General features: G+C 44.3%; 1 protein-coding gene across 7 annotated transcripts in view; it reads right to left on the minus strand.

Moving 5' to 3' along the window:
* The window catches only part of POLR1A (RNA polymerase I subunit A), an 80,404-nt gene that overhangs the window by 56,637 nt on the left and 3,322 nt on the right, over positions 1–20,445 (minus strand). For all 7 annotated transcript variants that reach the window (XR_014082743.1, XR_014082742.1, XR_014082744.1 and 4 more), the window contains 10 exons: positions 16,828–17,032; positions 15,306–15,455; positions 11,547–11,654; positions 10,332–10,417; positions 9,828–9,928; positions 4,516–4,602; positions 3,780–3,885; positions 3,350–3,512; positions 1,398–1,568; positions 488–610 (listed from right to left, as the gene is read on the minus strand). Coding sequence is in view for 4 of the 7 variants with exons in the window: in XM_081592821.1 (XP_081448947.1) it covers positions 488–610; positions 1,398–1,568; positions 3,350–3,512; positions 3,780–3,885; positions 4,516–4,602; positions 9,828–9,928; positions 10,332–10,417; positions 11,547–11,654; positions 15,306–15,455; positions 16,828–17,032 (1,300 nt within the window). In the remaining 3 variants the exon portion in view is untranslated. The remainder of the gene's footprint in view (positions 1–487; positions 611–1,397; positions 1,569–3,349; positions 3,513–3,779; positions 3,886–4,515; positions 4,603–9,827; positions 9,929–10,331; positions 10,418–11,546; positions 11,655–15,305; positions 15,456–16,827; positions 17,033–20,445) is intronic.

The raw sequence follows: 20,445 nt of genomic DNA on the forward strand, positions 1-20,445 counted from the left end.
AAAACTGGCTCCCTGAGGAAACACTAATGGGTGGACGGGGCAAGCTGCCTACCCCCGAGGATCTGGGAGGAGGGGCGATGCCTGCTCCCTGGGGCTCTCTCCCTTCCTCCGCAGCCCTGACTCCTGATGCCAGGCAAGTACACGGGACAGAAAGCCCCCCTTCCTCCTCCTTGTCTCGGTCATGTATTCCATCTGACTAGGAAGGTTTAACGACTAGACCAAGATGGGCAGGAGGAGGAGAGGCGGGTGGGATATGCACCCTATAGGCTGCACCCTAGTAGCCCAGGAGCAGGGGTCTTCCTTGTGGGTGGAGGGTGTCTGGAGACCTGGTGGGGAATGAGAGCAACGCCACACCATGGCCTCAGGGTCCCCTTCTAAGGACTCAATATGGGGAGAGGCAGATGCTGTCCTCACCCAAGCCACCGTGATCCCACGCCTTCTCCCTAGCCCTCCTCGCCACTCCCCTCTGCCACCTAACAGCACACACCATGGGAATTCCAATTTCGTTGGTGTTGATGTACATGTCCGGGCAGATGACCGAGCGGGCTGCGTAGTCTACTCGCTTCCCCATCATGTGCTTTCGGAACAAACCATCCTTCTTCTCGAGGATCTTTATGGGGGGAAAAGTCCATAGAAATCATTAAAAAAATTAAAAAATCAAGACTTAAAAAAATTAAGTTGTTAGAAAATATATGTTGCTGTTTTTTAGTTGCTAAGTCATGTCCAACTCTTTTGTGACCCAATGGACTGCAGCCCACCAGCCTCCTCTGTCCATGGGATTCTCCAGCCAAGAATTCTGGAGTGGGTTGCCATTTCCTTCTCCAGGAGATCTTTCCAACCCAGGGATTGAACCCACATCTCCTGCACTGGCAGGCGGGTTCTTTACCACTGAGCCACCAGGGAGGCTCTAGAAAATATATATGCCTTATTTAATTGTGGGCACAACTTAGCAATTGAGCACAAGCATGAAAGATGACACTTCTATTATTCACAAGCTTGTATAATGGTAATGGGTTGGCGAAAAAGTATGGAAAAACCCAAACAAACTTTTTGGCCAACCCAATACTATGTACATCTTTATTATGTTTGGGTTTTTTGGTCTGCAATTTTAGTTTTATCCACTTCTTCAGTTAGGACCATCTTTTATTAATATATTCTTTTACCCCTCTTTCAATTAATTTATACGGTTGAAATAAATCTTTCATATTTTACATTAAAAAAACAATAAAATAAAAATAAAAAGTAAACCAAAACTATGGTAGTGCCAATTGGTTAAAATAAAACAGTCATTGGCTAGGAAAAAAAAAACAAGTATGGTTATTATTTTCTTCCTTAAGACAAACATGTTTATTATTTAACCCCTTCGGCTAGCAATGGGGATCCAACTTACTGCTCACCTGTCTAATGCCGGGGTACTTTTCCATCATTAATTTGTCCATCTCACTGTCAAACACAATATTGACATGGCTCTGAAGGCGAATCCAAATGTTATAAAGTTTGTCTGTGAGGGACTGCCCCGGAAGCTGACTCAAAAAGGATCGGTCCATAGCCATCGAAGGGTCTTTTTCCTGCCAAGACACAACCAAGAAAAACGGGCGTGATGGAAAGCCCTCAAGAAGGTCAGGCCTGGTTCCACTTTTCTTTTTTACTTCAGCTCTGACAAATGATGAACTCTGAAGTTGCCCTTTGTGTCTTTTGAACTTGACAGATTTGTGGCCCAAGTGCTCATAAATTGATCTTGTCTGTGTGCACTGACAACATATGCGGCCATAAGCTGCCCGAGAGCACCACCTACTGACTGTCTGGCCACCTGGACCTGCCCCATTGGGCTGGGTATATATGACACAGGAGAGAGACAGATGGTTCCTCGACCCAGTGGGTCAGAAGAGAGAAGAAACCTGTCAGCATTGATGGAAGGGGGATCCAGTAAGGGAGAATGTCACGGAACCCACTGGCGATAAAGTGGGCTTGTCCTCAATCCTGAGGAACAGAAGACTTCTCAGTTATAGAGAAGACAGGTGTGGTTTCTATTCTGGCTGAAGGAGCCTTCCAGGGCCCCCTGTATGATGACAGCACCCCTGTCAGACTAACTCACTTCTGAAGACATCAGCTGACTCGGGGCCACATGCCTACTTGTGAAATGGGTGAGACCAGTCTCACTGGTATATCCTCAGTGCCTGGAATGGCACATGCCTATTCACACCCAGGCATTCATGAATCCTGAGAGGGCCGCTGTGGAGCAAGTATGGGAAGAAACAACTCTTGCTATTGATCAGATGGAAAGAGGGCACTGAGACTTCAGGCAGCAATGCCCTCAGGAATCTGAGAGGATGCTGCTCATTTCTGCCTAGATTTAGCTTTTTTTATTGGACAAAGGCTACCCTACTTTCAAGAGACATCAACATGAAATCCTTAGCTCTGGTTACTGGACGTGGCAATCCTATGGCTATCTCTTTGAAACTAGACCAGGACCTGCAGATGGCAGATATCTCTAATAGTGAGCATTTTTTTTTAAAAAAGCACATTTACACAGGCAGATCAGAAAACTTAAGCAAAACCAAAGAAATCCAAGCAGAAAGGCTGAGTAACCCAAGCACGGGTGTCCCTGACAGACGGTGGCGCCACCTGGTGATGGGCCCGTCCCACCCGGGGAAGGGAGCCTGGGAGCCTGTCTGGTCTACTTAAGGCTGAGACAGTCTTTCCTATTTACATCTAGAAAGCATCTTAGAGCTGGGAAGGATGTCAGCAATCTCAACAAACTTCCTGAGTGCCTAACTCATCTTTATACCCCCTGAAGACCTAGCACACTAAAGGGATTCAGAAAATGTTTCCTGAAACATGAAAATGGAATTCAGCTCCACCATTTATTGGGGAGAAAACTGAGCCCCAAATCTGACTCCTATTCTGGGAAACTCCTCCAAATGCCAAGACTGCCTTCCTGACCTTGATGCTAGAGATCTTCATGAGCCAAAATCAGAGCTAGGTGGCATGGGTCTCTGGTACCAGAGTCCAGTAGGGACAGGCTTAGAGCCTGAGGACCATAGACTGTTCTTTCCAGAGCTGCCAGTGAGAGCAGGTGACCCAGACCAAACCACAGATAAAACCTCTCCACAGATCACTCATTTTATTGTGGAGATGAGAAAAAGAAACCAAAGCAACTCAATCAAGGTCACTGGGCACGGTCATTGGGGTCATGCTCAGACCCACACTTTCCCCCAGACATTGCCCGGTCCTCCCAAACCCATGGCTCACACACAACCATACAGAATTGCCAACCAGTATCTCCCACGACCCAGAGCATTCTGCACCCACAGTGTAGGAAGCTAGAACTATGACATCAGCTCCTAACCTCTTCTGTGGTGGGTGCTGCCACCTCACTTGGCAGCTCCTGTTCTTGGGCCATCAGTGCCAGAAGCTTTCGGATCAGAACCACGTCCTTCATGACAGCCTGCAGGTTCACCGTCTGCCCGTTGGTGAACATCTGGTCCCCGAGGCGGCTGACAGGGCGATACCTGCAGGAGGACATGTGGAATCAGTGAACACTTCCCTCAGCCTCTCACCCATCCCTACTCACACGCCCCAAGCTCCAAAAGAAACCCATATTCCTCCTGCACTCAGGAAAAATGAAAAGAAAAATCCTCCTGCCACCTGCCACCTGGGAGTGGAACTGCTGCTCTATTTTTCAGCACCTTTGACCCTTCCTTTCTCTTCCAGAGGTCATTATTCAATTATTTCATAAACCTTTTTCAGGTGAAATAAAGCCAGTGAAAGGGTATTACCTTGAGGGTGGTACCACCAAGAAATCCAGAAAGAACATACTGGGGTTGAACCTGGACTCCATGCCAACATCTTCTAGTCCCAAAAAAAGGTAATTCAGAAAGAACCCTGTGTTTGAAATAAAAAAACAAAACAAAACACTTAAACCTATACGTTAAGAGCATGGAAGGATGACCACAAAATTTTTTACAAAAAACCCAGAATATAGGACAATAGGGAGAGTAAGATCACATGTGTCTTCATAAAAACTAATGAAGGAATTGCCTGGCAGTCCAGTGGTTAAGACTGTGCTTCTACTGCAAAGGGGTGCAGGTTCCACCCCTGGTCAGGGAACCAAAATCCCACATGCCACATGGTGCAGTGAAAAAAATAAACAAATAAAAATATAATATTAAAAAACAATAATAAAAATAAATAAGCAAATAAAATACATTTTAAAAAATAAAGTGAGTTGCACTGTACCTTCAAGGCATGTGTCAAACGATATTAAGCGATGCTCACCCACACCTATCATTTAATGATCAGGCTCAGTTACAGTAATCATCAAGTTCATAGTTCAAGGAATAAAGACTTTTCGCACACTATAAATCATCAATGACAATGTACCCTGAAGCCTGCTCCAAATCTATGGCTCAGTTTCAGGAGAGATCTACAAGAATCACAGTTTTGAAAAAATAAAAAGGCAGGGTAAAGGAGTCCAGGAAGTCAATGGGCTGTTTCTTTAGGCTGGTACGGCACCTTCATTTTTCCAAAGAGTGATGAGATGTTCTTGAGCACTGGAAGGTGTCAGGTATCCTCGTTTTCCCATCTGAGCTTCCTCAATTCCTGGAGTGCAAGAGGGTAATTGAACACAGTAAATCAATTAGAGACACTCTTTCCATAATGGGGTTTATCAATTCCTTTCCCTACTCCTCCAAGCCTGCAATCTGACCAAAAAATCAATCTCTAGAGACTTCCCTAGTGGTCCAGTGGCTAAGGCTCCACACTCCCAACGCAGGGGGCCTGGGTTTGATCCTGGATAGGAGAATGAGATCCCACAGGCTTCAACTAAGATCTGAGGCAGCCAAAGAAACAAATTAAAAAAAAAAAAAAAAAAGTCAATCTCTAGGACAACCTACTCTCTGCTGTGGATTTTTTCCCCCTTAATCTAATTTCTAAAGTAATGAAAACCAAACAACTATGGTATGAAACCTGAAAGGTAGAGCCAAAGGGAAAAAAAAATCACCCACAATTACATCCTGTTATCACCACGACCACTTTTATATATTCTTTTCTGGTCCTTTGGTTTATACAGTTTTAGATCATTATAATTTCACGTGTGGATTTACTTTGTACCACTTTGCTCATTTAGTGTCATCTTACTAGCATTTCTGCATGTTGCCCTATAGCTTTTGTCTCACCATTATTTTTATTTTATTTATCTGGCTGTATCAGGTCACTTAGTCGCAGCACATGGGATCTTCTGTTGCAGGGCGCAGGCTTACTTGCTTTGTGGCACATGGGATCTTAGTGCCCCAACCAGGGATTGAACCTACATCCCCTGCACTGCAAGGTGGATTCTTAACCACTGGGCCACCATGGAAGTCCCTCGACATCATCTTTAATTCCAGCATGATATTCCTGAGAGGGTGTTTTGTAAGTGACTTAACCACGCTCTAATAGTTGGACATCTGCTGCTGCCGCAGCTGCTGCTACTAAGTTGCTTCAGTCGTGTCCGACTCTGTGCGACCCCATAGACGGCAGCCCACCAGGCTCCGCCGTCTCTGGGATTCTCCAGGCAAGAACACTGGAGTGGGTTGCCATTTCCTTCTCCATTGCATGAAAGTGAAAAGTGAAAGTGAAGTTGCTCAGTCATGTCCGACTCTTCGCGACCCCATGGACTGCAGCCCACCAGCTCCTCCATCTGTGGGATTTTCAGGCAAGGGTACTGGAGTGGGTTGCCATTGCCTTCTCCGTTGAACATCTGAGCTGACCTCAATTTTTTTTTACTATTGTAAGTCACACTGTGATAAATAGCTTTATGCACATGGCTTTTTCCAGAAAGGTTCACAGCAGGAGAATTATGGATAAATGAAGATGAACATTGTTATGGGTAAATGTATATTGTTTCTTCATATAACTATCATGCTGGTGGTAAGTAGATGGATCTTGATTTCTCAGATTAAGCAAGATCTCTCTGGGATACTCTTTAATCAGCCACTCCCAGAGTAAGTCATATTCAGGAGGTGTGGTCCCAAGCATTTAGATGATTAAGAAAGTGAGTAACGTGACCTCTAGGTTCGAAACTATCAACTTCAGCCTTAGTATAGTGGTGAGTATCCCCTCCTGTCAAAACTATCAACCTCTTTTGGAACACATTCGTTGAAATTATACACTGCTTGGGAAATTTCCTGCCAGTCTAGTGACTAGGACTCAGTGCTCTCACTGCCGAGGGCCTGGCTTTGATCTTTGGTCAAGGAACTAAGATCCCACAAGCCTTGTGGCTCAGCACCCCACCTCTCCCCACAAAATCGCTCAATATTTTTTTTTAATGCACTTATCAGGGTAGACATTGTGTCTTGTCTGTGTTCCTAACAATTAACTGCATCTAGGACCCAGCAGATACTAAGTTTTCACTGGCTTAAATACACATGTTCAAAATACTATAAGATAATCTATATTTAAAAACCCTACTCTTCTGCTGTTTTCTATATTTGTAAAAGCCAGCTTCATTCACCTCTAATTCTCTACTTGGTTTCTTTACCAACTGTAGAAGATACATCATGGAAAGTTTTTAGAGAAATCTGTGACTTAGAAAACAATTAATAAGATGTACCATAATTTATTTCATTAGTCTCTACTAACAGGCATTTAAGCTATTTCCAATTCAAAACTACTTAATACTGTGGGCACGCATAATTCTTAGGATAAGATCATAAAAGCAGAATTGCTAGGTCAAGAGTTAACGCATTTAAAATTTTGATTCCTATAAAAGCAAAACATTTCAACCAGTTAATGCAATTGAACGAAGTGTGGGGAATGCAATGGAAAGAAGCTCTGATCTTTGGGGATAAACCAGACATAGGAAGCTATGGGTGTTCAGTGGCGAGAAAAGACCCCATTAACCTAAAGGACAATTTTGTGGGCATTTCTGGAAACTTCTTTCTCACTAATCTGGCTTGATGAGCTGAGGAAGATGAGCGGCATCTGGTAGCTCTCTTCAGCTCCTGACTCAGAGCTGCTAGTGCAGGAAGTGGCCCCAGAACAGTTTAACCCCTGTTAAGGCAGATGGAGATCATTCACTCACTGGGTTTGAGTCAGAAGAGACTTGCAGAATGCCACCTCCTCACATGGACTGCACCCTTTCTAACCAGGCACTTTTTGAGCCTGCAAAAATGCTATTTGCCTCAGGGACTTCCCTGGTGGTCCAGTGGCTAAGACTCCGTGCTCCCAATGCTGGGGGCCCGGGTTCCATCCCTAGTCAGGGAACTAGATCCCACATGCCACAGCCAAGAGTTTGCATGCCGCAACTAAGAACTGGCACAGCCAAATAAATGAATGAAAATGAATATTAAGAAAAAAATACTATCTGCTGACCTTGTTTAAAAAAAAAGAAATCAGCTTCAATAGGACTTCAGAACAGCTGTAACATGTATTCAGTTTAGCTCTAAGAGCTCCTGAATGAAAGAAAAAAAAGGTTGGGAAGTCAAACAGTGGGGAAGATTGGATCATGGTGGGCGAAGCACCATGGCTGTAAGAGGTCTCACTTGAAAACGCTAGCAGGCATAATGGGGCTTGAATAGCACACTGGTCCTGTGTGAATTTCACAAGCTAACAACACTCCTAGTGAGATCAGGAGTACGTGGGGACCACTGAGCCACAGGCCTGACTGCATGGCCCCATTAGATACCAGGGACGTGGCCAGATCGTTTGTCCAAATGCTTATCTGCCTCTGCATCACCTCTCCCTGGAGTAACTGACCTGCCTCACCCACAGCATTCCCTGAAAATGGAGGCCACAAGGTCAGGTCCCTAGCTTGGCACTGGGCTCAGCCATAGGATGTTCCTGGGCATAAGGCTGAGCGCCCAACAAGTAAATGCCTGCTAAATACTACCAATCCAATCTGAAAACCATCCAAGACCACTGCTGACTTGCTTTTGATGCACAGGATTTTGGTTGGCACCATCATATTCTCATAGTTGCAGTGACAGTATTCCAAAGAATTGGTTTGGCAAAGGCGCTTAAAGGCTGCCTAACTGTTAGATATTTGCCCCAAATAATTATCCTCCAGAATTCTGACCATCCTTCTTCTCAACCAATGAATATTCCCTAAAGTGCCCTGAAGTCTAGAGTAGCAGTTTCCAACCTCAAAAATTGTTTTAAGGGCTATGTATAGCGTAGGAAAATCCATCCTTGTGTCTGTTAATGGTTAAGCATTATACAGACTTTCTAAATGCAGAGTAGTATCCTGGACTGGATCCTGGAACATAAGGAGGACATTACTGGATAAACTGAGCTTCCCAATGGCTCAGAAGGTAAAGAATCCACCTGCCAATGCAGGTTACAATCCATGGGGTCACAAAGAGTCAGACATGACTTAGCAACCAGGCATACACTGGATAAACTGGTGACATTCAAATAAAGTTTGCAGGTCATTTAACGGTAGTATACCAATGTTAATTTCTTAGTTTTGATAAACGTGTCATGGTGATCTAAGATGTTTCATCAGGGCAAACTAAGTAAAAAGTACATAGGAATTTCTGCAGCATGTCTGAAATTCTTCTATACATCTAAAAATTAGTCTAAAATAGAAGACTGATTTATTTTAAAGTAATAAACAAGTTTGCTATACTATGGTCTAAATGTTTATATTTCCTCAAGATTCATGTGTTGAAAGGGCTTCCCTGGTGGATCAGTGGTAAAGAATACACCTGCCAATGCAGGAGATGCAAGAGACTTAGGTTCGATCCCTGGGTTGGGAAGATCCCCTGGAAGAGGGCATGGCAACCAACTCCAGTATTCTTGCCTAGAGAATCCCGTGGACAGAGGAGCCTGAGTCTGGTAAGCTACAGTCCATGGGGTTGAGAACTGAGGCGACCTGGTATGCACGCAGGTACAAGGTGTCCAAAACAGGTGATGCTTTTTCTGCCCTGGTACACTGACTGCATTATAATCAAAAATGAATGGCCAATATCTACATAGCATATTCAACATAGCAAGTACTGGGCTCAATATTTCAAACGGAAAATCTTATTTGATCTTCACTACTTCAGAAGAAAAACCAGAAAGCCTTGTTAAACAAACTTAAAACTACAAAAATGAAAAAGCAGTACTAACTCTCTCAAGTTTCTTCCCAGGTACCCCTCTAAGGGAAGGGCAGAGCTGAGGGGGAGACACTCTACTTCAGGGATCTGAGAGGACAGCTTGGAGCAGCCTGCAGGAGGTGCTAATGTTCTTTAGATGCTCACAGTTTTTCTTTAAAATTCACCTACAGTTTTTATTTTTAAATATATATATTTTCTATTTGGGCTGAGCTAGGTCTTTGTTGTGGTGCACGGGCTTTATGGTTGAGGCACGCGGGCTGAGTTGCCCAGAGGCATGTGGGATCTTATCTCCTGGACCAGGGATGGAACAAGTGTCCTCTGCATTGGAAGGTAGATTCTTAACCACTGGACCACCAAAGAAAATTTTCCCTCATCTACATTTTAGTTCAAAATATATCCACACTTGTTTGACAACAAAATGGTTTGAACTATTTACCAAGTAAATTTCTTAACTTCTTCCTCAAAAATCTTTCAGAACACTGACCATCTGTGGCAAGAGGTGCCTCATTCAGCCTGTGGGGCACTGCCTTTCACTGTAGCCTAGTGGTTCTACACTAGTGGCCAGGACTGAGCATGCACCGGGATGCCTGCCAGTCTTAAGACCTCGGACACCCACCATCTGCTGGCCCACCACAAACACGCAGCCAGGAAGCATATGGTGCAGAGGACCAGGGATCCCCAAGCCTTGGGACACGCCTGATGGTCACATGTGAAAAACACACTGAGGGCCTCCCAGGGCCTGCTTACCCTGGGGTTCAGCGTCCTGGTCAGCTCTCCTGTGCACCATGGCTGGATACGTGATGGTCAGTTTGCTATTGTGCTCCTTTCGGACCACTGACCGCCCAGTTCTAGACACGAGGACAGTTGTGAGGAGAGAGAGAAAAAAAAAACCACAACAATGTAAAATCTAAGATATGATACAAATGAACATATCTAGGAAACAAAAAATAGACTCAGATTTAGAGAAGAGACCTGTGGTTGCCAAGGGAGAGGGCAGGTAGGTAAGGGAAGAATTGGGAATTTGGGATTAGCAGATGCAAACTATTATGTATAGGATGGACAAACAGCACAGAGAATGATATTCAATATCCTACAATAAACCATAATGAAAAAATATGAAAAAGGATACATGTATATGTATACAACCAAATAACTTTGCTATATAGCAGAAATTAACACAAAACAGTAAATCAACTATACATCCATAAAAAAAAAAAAAAAAAAATCAGAGGGGAAGCAACTAGGACTCACTTGCAGTGGGGACATCTCTTGGGGGTCATATGTACCTTCCAGAAGACAGATATGAGTTTGCCCCTGCTCTCACAGACATTTTTCACCTGTTAAAAAATGTTAAAAAACCTGAGTGTGATCCTGAAGAGAATCTAGTAGGTATACATTTTGTATTCACCTTTTATTGAAAAATCAGAGGAAGCCACCCCATTTCTTACAATTCTCCACAAAACCCTAACATAACCAAACACTGCCAATCACTAAGCAACTTCTTTCTTTAAGTTTCCTCATTCATAATAGGGGAAACTTACCAAGCTGTTACTAAGATGAAAAGATCATGAAGGCAGTGGTAGGCTTGGAAGACAGCAAGGATCAATAAATGCTACTTTAATTTTAGATCAAACCTGAGACAGCAGCTGCTATCTCCCCTGGATGGACCTCAGGGCTCTGAGGGAAGGCACATCCACAGTTAAGCAACACTAGTGGTTTGGAGCTAGTTCTGCAAACAAGACCCACCCGGGGGGCTTTTGTACCCTGCCGTGGGGCCCCAACCCAGATCAATTAAGTCATAATCTCTGGTGTGAAACTTGGGCATTAGGTGAACCAGATCTCAAGATTAGCCCTGCAGGTTGATTACCTACACCATGCATTCACTGAACAAATTAACACTTACACAGATGCTATGGGGGAATGCGGAGGCAGTGGTTACTTAGCATTGGAGACAGAAACAAGAACAGGACATGGGCCTCATTCTCCAAGTGAGAAGTAAGCCAGAACCTCACTGGACACTGTACCCAAAGCACCCAATTTCTTCTAACCTTCACCTCAGTTCTACAGGCAGGCATCAAAGATGAGGAATGAGTGGCTTAGGGACAGTTATGTAACTTACACGGTCACAGGCTTCACAAGAGGCAGAGCTGGGATTCAAAGCTGACCCAGGTCTGCTTTGGGAAGCAAAAAAAAAAAAAAAAAGCGTTTGACTCTTTGCAATGTTATGGACTGTAGCCCGCAAGGCTTTTCTGTCCATGGGATTCTCCAGGCAAGAATACTGGAGTGGGTTGCCATTTCCTGCTCCAGGGGATCTTTCCGATTCAGGGATCAAACCTGGATTTCCTGCATGGCAGGGGGATTCTTTATCGTCTGAGCCAAGGGATAAGTCAAAGACAGCGTAGCGGGAACTGTGATAATTATGCTAGAAACCAAGTGTTTAGGGAACAGAAAGATGGGATAACTCACTTGTGCACCCTGGGATCCCGGGAGGTTGTTCTGCAGGATTTTGACTGTATATTGTTCTAGCTCTTCCTGAATTTCACAGGCAGTAGGATTAGCGTTTTCTTCCAGAAACTGAAAAACAAGAGAAAAACCATGTGATCAAAGTAAAGCAAGTGCATGACGAGCAGCACCAGGGGCAGCCTCTCCAAGTGGGGGAGAGCTTTATCTGAGGGGAGAGAAAGGAGCTTGGTGCTCCTTGGCTGCTGTGGTGCCTTTTCAAAACAGTTTGGCCACGTGGCTGGCTTTCAAAAAAAATCAAATCAAATCAAAACTGAGAATGTCCTGGGACTTCCCTGGTGGTCCTGTGGCTAAGACTCCAAGTTCCCAATGCAGGGGGCCCAGGTTTGATCCCTGGTCAGGGAACTAGATCCCACATACCACAACCAAGAGTTCACACGTTGCAACGAAGACTGAAGATCCCACCTGCCACACCGAAGACCCAGCATGACCAAATAAATAAATAAACAAATATATATAAATGAGACTATTCATCTTCCAATGGTAGTGGGCTAGATTATTAAGGCTTCCCTGGTGGCTCAAACGGTAAAGAATCTGCTTGTGATGCTGGAGAGCTGGGTGCAACCCCTGGGTTGGGAAGATCCCCTGGAGGAAGGCATTGCAACCTACTACAGTATTCTTGCCTGGAGCAGTCTGGCAGCCTACAGTCCATGAGGTTGCAAAGTGTCAGACATGACTGAGTGACTAAGCACAGCACAGCACACAGATTATTAAGACCAAATGAAAGAGTTAAAAAAAAAACAAAACAGGATAAAATATTTTTAAAAATGTAAAGTTCTGAAGAGTTGTCAGAACTGTAAGGGATAACCAGGCCATAATGAAGGGAAAATGGGGATTCAGGTCAAAGAGCCCAGGGGCCAAGGCTGCTCTGAGCAGGGGCAGCCTTCAGCATAGCTATGTCCCTCCAGGGAAGATGCTGACAGATGTGGGATGCTCCCTGGAGCTGTACAACATGGCAGCGTGGCCTCAGAAACATTTTACAATCCAGTAATTTTGAACTTTTCATCCTGAAGGTCTTAAATGATGAATGGGACAGAAATCAAAGCCTACAGATAGTGAAAGGACAGGAATCAAACAAGGTATCTTCCTGCCACATTCCATCCCACAAACACAGGAAGCTGGGGACCTGAAGGGCTGTGTCCTTGAGAACTAGATGAGCCCTGGAACAGAACACCTGGATTCCCACGGCCTGCAGTCCAGGGAGTCTTCAGCCTTGACTGTGGACTCTGATGATCCCAGGTCACCAAGCACAGGACAGAAGCAATAAGAAGCCTCTCTGGAGAAAGGGGGTAGCATCCTAGACCTCAAATCATTCCTACAAAGAATTTGCTAAGTAGTGTTGTTGCTTAGTTGCTAAGTTGTGTGAGACTCTATGTGACCCTTTGGACCGTAGCCCATCAGACTTCTCTGTCCATGGGATTTCCCAGGCAAGAATGCTGCAGTGAGTTGCCATTTCCTTCCCCAGGAGACCTTCCTGACCCAGGGATTGAAACCACATCTCCTATATTGGCAGGCAGATTCTTTACCACTGAGCCACCAGGGAAGCAAGTACAATGACAAACTGTCAAAAATAAGCACATCAGGAGATGAAAGAGAAGAAGTTTCTGGAAATAAGGACTATAGTTTGATGTTGAAGGCGCTCATACCAGTGATGGTTACTTTATAACTCTTTGTTAGACTGTGGGTATAGTTAATGCATTTCTGTGTGTATACTTCACCCCAAAATATTTTAAGGTAGCGGGCATCCCAAATAATTTTATGCCAATAGATTTGACACTTTAGACAAAATGGACAAATTCCTGCATGATAAATCGTTTCAGTCGTGTCCGACTCTGTGCAACCCTATGGACCATAGCCCGCCAGGCTCCTCTGTCCAAGGGATTTCCCAGGCAAGAATACTGGAGTGGGTTGCCATTTCTTTCTCGAGGGATTTTCCAGGCCCAGGATAGAACCCACATCTCAGGTCTCGTCCACTGGCAGGTGGGTTTTTTTTTTACCACTAGGGCCACCTGGGTTTCCTAAAAAAGTACAATTTAATCTGAGTAAAGGTTTAAGAAAACCCTTCTCTCTCTCTCACACAAGGTCTCTCTTGGACAAATCTGATCTGAGATTATTTTTTTAGCTATATGCACACACAGATATGGTCTTGTTTTGAATGCTTCTCTCACCTCGTTTGGGCTCTGAAAACCCACACCAGGTCACATCTCTGTGAGGAAACCTACCTGCTCTGCCCACCTAATGTCATTAAGATTGAATTATTCAGAAAAGGGAAGGGGAAGAGGAAAGGTGAATGGTTTCGCTTTGTAACAAGAAGCAAGACAAGGATGTGTGCTGCCCCTTGAACAAAGGCATGTAGATCCTAGGCACCTAATAAGGTCTGAACAAGAAATGAAACATATAAAGGCTGAAAAGAAATAAAATTGCTATTATTCACAGGTAATATGAGTGTGTCAAAAATCTGAAAAAAATCTACAAATAAAGTATTAGAACTGATGAGATCCTTTCACCAGGTTATTTCATACAAAAGTGAGTAATATTTTGATCTACCAACTGGAAATGAATTTTACATAAGATATTTATAATGACACCAGGTCATCCCTGGTCACTTAGACGGTAAAGAATCAGCCTGCAACGTAGGAGACTTGGATTCAATCCTGGGTTGGGAAGATCCCTTGGAGAAGGAAATGGCAACCCACTCCAGTATTCTTGCCTGGAGAATCCATGGACAGAGAAGCCTGGTGGGCTAGTCAGTGAGGTTGCAAAGAGTCAGACACAACTGAGTGACTGACACTTTCACTTTTTACCAGGTTATTAATTATTAATCATGAATAAGATATTTATAATACCACCAGGTTATTATTAGTCACGAAGAGAATGTCTCTTTACAACATAGAGATCTGGTGGTCACCATCCACCCCAAATCACCAAACCCAGCATTACGAGTAGCAGAACAACTGGACAGCAGGTGCCTTCTAAAATAATGCAATACAAAGGATCCTACATCAGGTAGGTATAATCTTACCGAAATGTGAATCTCATGAGGAAATAATCGGACAAATCCAGAATGTGAGAAGTCCACAAGACAACTAGTCTTATGGCTTCAAAAAAGTCATTGTCAAGCAAAGGAATTCCCTATATTAAAATATCTTACGTTAAAGCAGAACAAAGAGATATAACCATCCAAAGCAATGCATGAACTTTTGTTGGATCCTGGGTTTGGAGGGGGGAAGCTCACTGATGGGTAAAATTGTATTTGTTTGTTGTTTTCATGAACATTTCTTTAATTACTCTTATAGCTTCTTGTTTTTAAGCCTAGTTATTTGTACCCAATCACAAGACTTCAAGCTCCAGCATTCTGTGACCTTTCTTTTTGGCTGCATTGGGTCTTAGTCACTGGGCATGTGCTTTCTCTAGTTGCAGCGAGTGGGGGCTCCTCTCTAGTTGCAGTGCTTGGGGCTTCTCATTGCAGTGGCTTCTCTTATTGCAGAGCTCAGGCTCTAGAGTGTGGGTTCAGTAGTTGTGGCTCACAGGCTTAGTTGTTCCAAGGTTTGTGGAATCTTTCCAGACCAGGGATTGAACCCTGCATTACCAATGGACCACCAGGGAAGCCCCTGGTGACTATTCTTAGAGGACTATTCATACAGAAACAGCTCTTGTGCCCGCTGCTCTGGCTTGTCTGATTACCAGGACAGTCACATCACCTACCCTGTAGAGAATTCTCTCCAGCTCATACACTGCTTGCAGGGCCCCAACTTCCAGGACTCTCAGCTGGCAGAGTAAGAGGTGAACCACAGCCCGGGGGCAGGTCAGCATGTGACAGTTTAAACAGGAGCCCCGGAGCAACAGGTAGAGTTTCTGAAGAGAGGAAATAAAAAGAGACAGGATATTAGAAAGTGACGTTAGCAGTCAAAGTGATTTTCAACATACATACTTAACGATTTTTGTTTCTATGTCAGCAGTTTACCCCTTTGAGAATTCTACTTTGACCTATTGCCTTTGACCTATTGCCCCCACCTTGCCTGGGCATGGCAGGCTACAGTGCCAGAGCATGTCTACTCATGCATAACTGGGGTCATCAGCCCCCTCGGAGGCGGCACTTTTTTAACCTTGAATGACAGGGCAGCCCTGGCTTGCTGGGGCTGGGGTATGGTGGGGGCAGGGGGAGAAGAATTCCATCTCATCCTATGCACCTGGAAAGTTCTTCTTCACCTTAAGAACTTGACAGATATTCTTCTGTATTTTTCACTTATGGTTTTATTTTAATCCATTAACATTAGAAATTTACTTTGCATCTGAGGTAGGGAACTACCTTTATTTTATTAAAAAACTAAATTTAATACTTATTTAAATATCAAAAATTATTTAAATATTTAATGTTTAAAATATTTGGTATTTAACAAGACATTCCTCTTTCCCTAATATGATTAAGACAAAAATCACGTCCATGTACACTAATCTGAGTAGCATAAAGTGAATCCCAGAGGCTGAGTTAACTGATGTAAGAAGCTGGAAGTGTCCAAGTAGGACTGGACAGTCATCATTCTCAGCTCAGCGCTGGGCCTTCTGGCACTCTGTTCCTCCTGCCACTAAGCAAGAGCCTACAAATCCATCTGAAGGCCTCAGGGAGGCCTAGAGAATTCCAAAGTTCTCTAGGGCAGTGGTCCCCAACAGTTTTGGCACTAGGAGTGGTTTCATGGAAGACAATTCTTCCACAGACGATGGGGTGGGCGGGGATGGTTTCTGGATGATTCAAGCACATTACATTTATTGTGCAGTTAATTTCTGTTATTATTACATCAGCTCCACTTCAGATCATCAGGTACTAGATCTAGGGGGTTAGGGACTCTTGTTCTATTGCCAGGGAAGCCCCACCCACATTTCTGAAAGGCATAAAGTGTCTGAAACAAAAGGGGATGGATCTGAACACTGCTCCCCTCACCCCTCTTCCTCCGTTCCCTCCCCCTAGCTTTGCATAAAGAGAACCCAGCTTTGGCAATTCTCAACGAGAATCAGACTGAAGTTCGTCTAGGCAGGGCTAGAGGCTAAGTCGAATATACTGGCTTTGGCTCCTCCAGGTTTTAAATCTCAAAGTAAAGAGCACTTTCACTCAGAGTGTCTGGAGCTAACCTCCTCCTGAGACACCTGCCCTGGGGAGAGGGCCAGCACTCACAAATCCCACCCGCAGCCCTGAGACCCACGTGGCTGGGGCGCCCTGGTCAGGACTTACATCGAAGAGGAGAGGGTTGTACACGGTGAGCGGGAGCTCGATGTGGCCCAGGTGCCCAGAGCAGTTGGTGAAGTCCTGTACGCAGGTGGAGCACACCTCTTTGGAGTCGGCAGGGCCCAGAGCTAAATCATACAGGCCATTCACCGAGGGGTTCCCCAGGCTATCCAGGTACCGAGGGTTCGTAATGGACTTCACGCTTAATTTCCTAAGGAGATAAAAACCACCAGGGAAGACTAAGGTTACCCAACGTCTCAGATGTTTCCTCTTCAGCACTTACAAATTCATGATTTAACATCTGGATCCTTAGCTGCGCTGACAGCTCCAGAGGGCAGACTTGGTGCCTGCCTTGCTCCTAATGCAGCTCCGCACTTAGCACAGAGCCTGAACACAACAGGGGCTGAATGAAGAAGAGTGAGTGGTAACGTCTCTGAAAGCCAGATTTAGTACAAATCTTACACTAACTGAGCACACTGGAAGGCTTCATACGAAGGAGTTAAGTACTCACTACATGACAAATGCTCTATAAGCCACAAGCTACCCAGTATTTTCCAGTATTCTTGCCTGGAAAATTCCATGGGCAGAGGTGCCTGGGGGTTACAGTCCATGGGGTCGCAAAAAAGTCTGACATGACTGAGCATGCACGCATGTGTGTGACTTTAACCCTCTGAGACAGGCATCATAATATGCGTTTTTCAGAGGAATAAACAGGCTTAGAGTGGTCAGGTGATTTAACCCAGGTGACAAAGCCCAGAATGGCGGAGGTGGTGTTGAAGGTAGGAGAGAGATGTGGACCAGACCTAATGCCAAAGCCCACACAGTTCAAAAAAGGGGAAGTGTTAGCACTCAGTGGTTTCCGGCCCTTTGCAATCCCATGGACTATAGCCTGCCCGGCTCCCCTGTCCATGGGATTTCCCAGGCAAGAATAGTGGAGTAGGTAGTCATTTCGTACTCTAAAAGAAATCCTATACACATTAGCAGTCACTCTCCATCCATCTCTACCTCCCTCCACCAGTCCTAGGCAGTGACTTATTTACTTTTTGTCTCCAGAGACTTGCCCATCTAGACATTTCACATAAATGAAATCGTGTGATATGTGGTCTCTTATAGCTGGCTTATTATATTTTGCATGCACTTTAAAAAATATTTATATTTATTTATTTTCATTTTCGGAGAAGGAAATGGCACCCTACTCCAGTACTCTTACCTGGAAAATCCCATGGATGGAAGAGCCTAGTAGGCTGCAGTCCATGGGGTAGCTAAGAGTCGGACACGACTGAGTGACTTCACTTTCACTTTTCACTTTCATGCATTGGAGAAGGAAATGGCAACCCACTCCAGTGTTCTTGCCTGGAGAATCCCAGGGACGGTGGAGCCTGCTGGGCTGCCGTCTATGGGGTCGCACAGAGTCGGACACGACTGAGGTGACTTAGCAGTAGCATATTTATTTTGGCTGTGCCACTCTTAGTTGTACCACACAGGACCTAATTCCCTGACTGAACCCAGGCCCCCTGCACTGGTAGCACAAAGCCTTGATCACTGGACCACCAGGGAAGTCCCTGCATATTTTTAAGGCTCATCCACGTCATAGCCTGTATCTATACTTTTTTTTCTTTTAAATAGCCAAATAATATTCTATTTTGGGCTTCCCAGGTGGTGTTAGTGGTAAAGAATTTGCCTGCCAATGCAGGAGATGTAAGATATTAGGGTTCGATTCCTGGATTGGGAAAGTTTCTTGGAGTAGGAAATGGCAACCCACTCCAGTATTCTTGCCTGGAGAACCCCACGGGCAGAGGAGCCTGGCGGGCTACAGTCCATGCAGCCGGACCGAGAGACTGAGCACATACACACAATATTTCATTGTATGGCTATAGCACTTTTATTGGCTTACTTTTACACTTTGGCTATTATAAATAATGCTGACAGAAACTTCTGCATACAAGTTGCTGTGTGAATATATTTTGTCTATTTCTCATGGATATATACCAAGGAATGGAAGTGCTGAGTTACACTGTAACTCTATGTGTAACTTTTTTGAGACACTGCCAGACTGTTTTCCAAAGTGGCTGCACCATTTTACATTCCCAGCAGCAATATACCAAGGCTCTGTTTGTGTGTGTGTGTATGTGTATGTTTAGTCATGTCCGACTCTTCGCAACCCCATAGGCTGCAGCCCACCAGGCCCCTCCGTCCACGGGATTCTCCAGGCAAGAACACTGGAGTGGGTTGCCTTCTTCAAAAGGAACTAAAGAATGAAAGAAAGTGAAGTCGCTCAGTCATGTCTGACTCTTTGCGACCCCATGGACTGTAGCCTACCAGGCTCCTCCATCCATGGAATTTTCCAGGCAAGAGTACTGGTATGGGTTGCCATTTCCTTCTCCACACCAAGGCTCTAATATCTCCAAATTCTTGCCAGCATATTTTGTGATCTTTCTGTTTCCAGTCATCTTAGCAGGTACGAGGTAGTATCTTACTGTGGTTTTGATGACTAATTATGGTGAGCATCTCTTCATGTACCTATTGGCCACTGGTATACCCTCTTTGGAGAACTGTTTATTCAAATCCTTTACCTATTTTTTAACTGGGTTATTTGCTTTTTTATTACTGAGTTGCAAGACTGCTTTATATATTCTGAGCACATGTGTTTTATCAGGCATATGATTTGCACATACTTTGTCTGAGTCCTGTCTTTTCACTTTCTTGATGATATTTTTTGCGTAGTTTAAAATTTTTTAATGATTTAAACTCACTACTATTACTACTTTCTCCCACTACCTTTAGGCTAAATCCTTCTTCACTGGACTTGGAGAAATATTCATCTACATTTCTGTCTCTCATTTTACTTGGAGCTCTAAAACTTAACTGGAATTATAAATGAGAAAAACATTTACTGTGTCAGGCAAACACAAACTAATTAGAATAAGGCAAACACTAATTAGGTCTGGCTGCAAAGCCTTTGCCACTAGATCCTCTTTCTATCATGTTCCCTAAGTTGGCACTTCACTTCCCTTGGCTGGAGCCTATAATGATGGAAAAAGAGTAGGCAGGTGGGTTCAGCACAGACCTGTGCCAACTGGCAGAAGAACTGTGTCCTGTGCTTGTAAAGACTATACAAAGAGCTCACATCCAAAACTGAATGCATGTTTTTGTCTTCATCCTCAGTCTTTCTATGGTAAGGAACAAAGCTCCTCTCCCTAGCTGGGGAAAAGGAGAAAATTCCTCCAATTATTGCAGGAATGGGATGTAGAGGAAGGGCAACCAGCAAAAATTCCACTGGAGAGAACAAAGTTGAAGACTAACAAACTTGGGTTTCAGGATGACCTTTGCTGCCTCCTGGAGTCACCTTATTCTCTGGAAAGGAATTTCCTCTACTATAACTAGCGTCACCCTCACAAATGGTTGTAGTAAAAATGGAGAGGACCAAGAGCTGAACAGATAGCTCATCTGCCCACCCATGCACGCACTTAACAAATAGTGCTTTTAATGTGCCAGACACACTTTTAGGTGCTGGTAAAACAGACAAGAGTCCCTGCGCTCATGGGCTTTACATCCTATTGAAAGCAGGCAGACAAAAACCAAAATTAGTAAGCACATAGTTTATTAGATGGAAGAAAATGCTAT

The sequence above is a fragment of the Giraffa tippelskirchi genome, chromosome 4, assembly GCF_054371585.1.
Source record: "Giraffa tippelskirchi isolate mGirTip1 chromosome 4, T2T-mGirTip1v1.2.pri, whole genome shotgun sequence".
Lineage (NCBI taxonomy): Eukaryota > Metazoa > Chordata > Mammalia > Artiodactyla > Giraffidae > Giraffa > Giraffa tippelskirchi.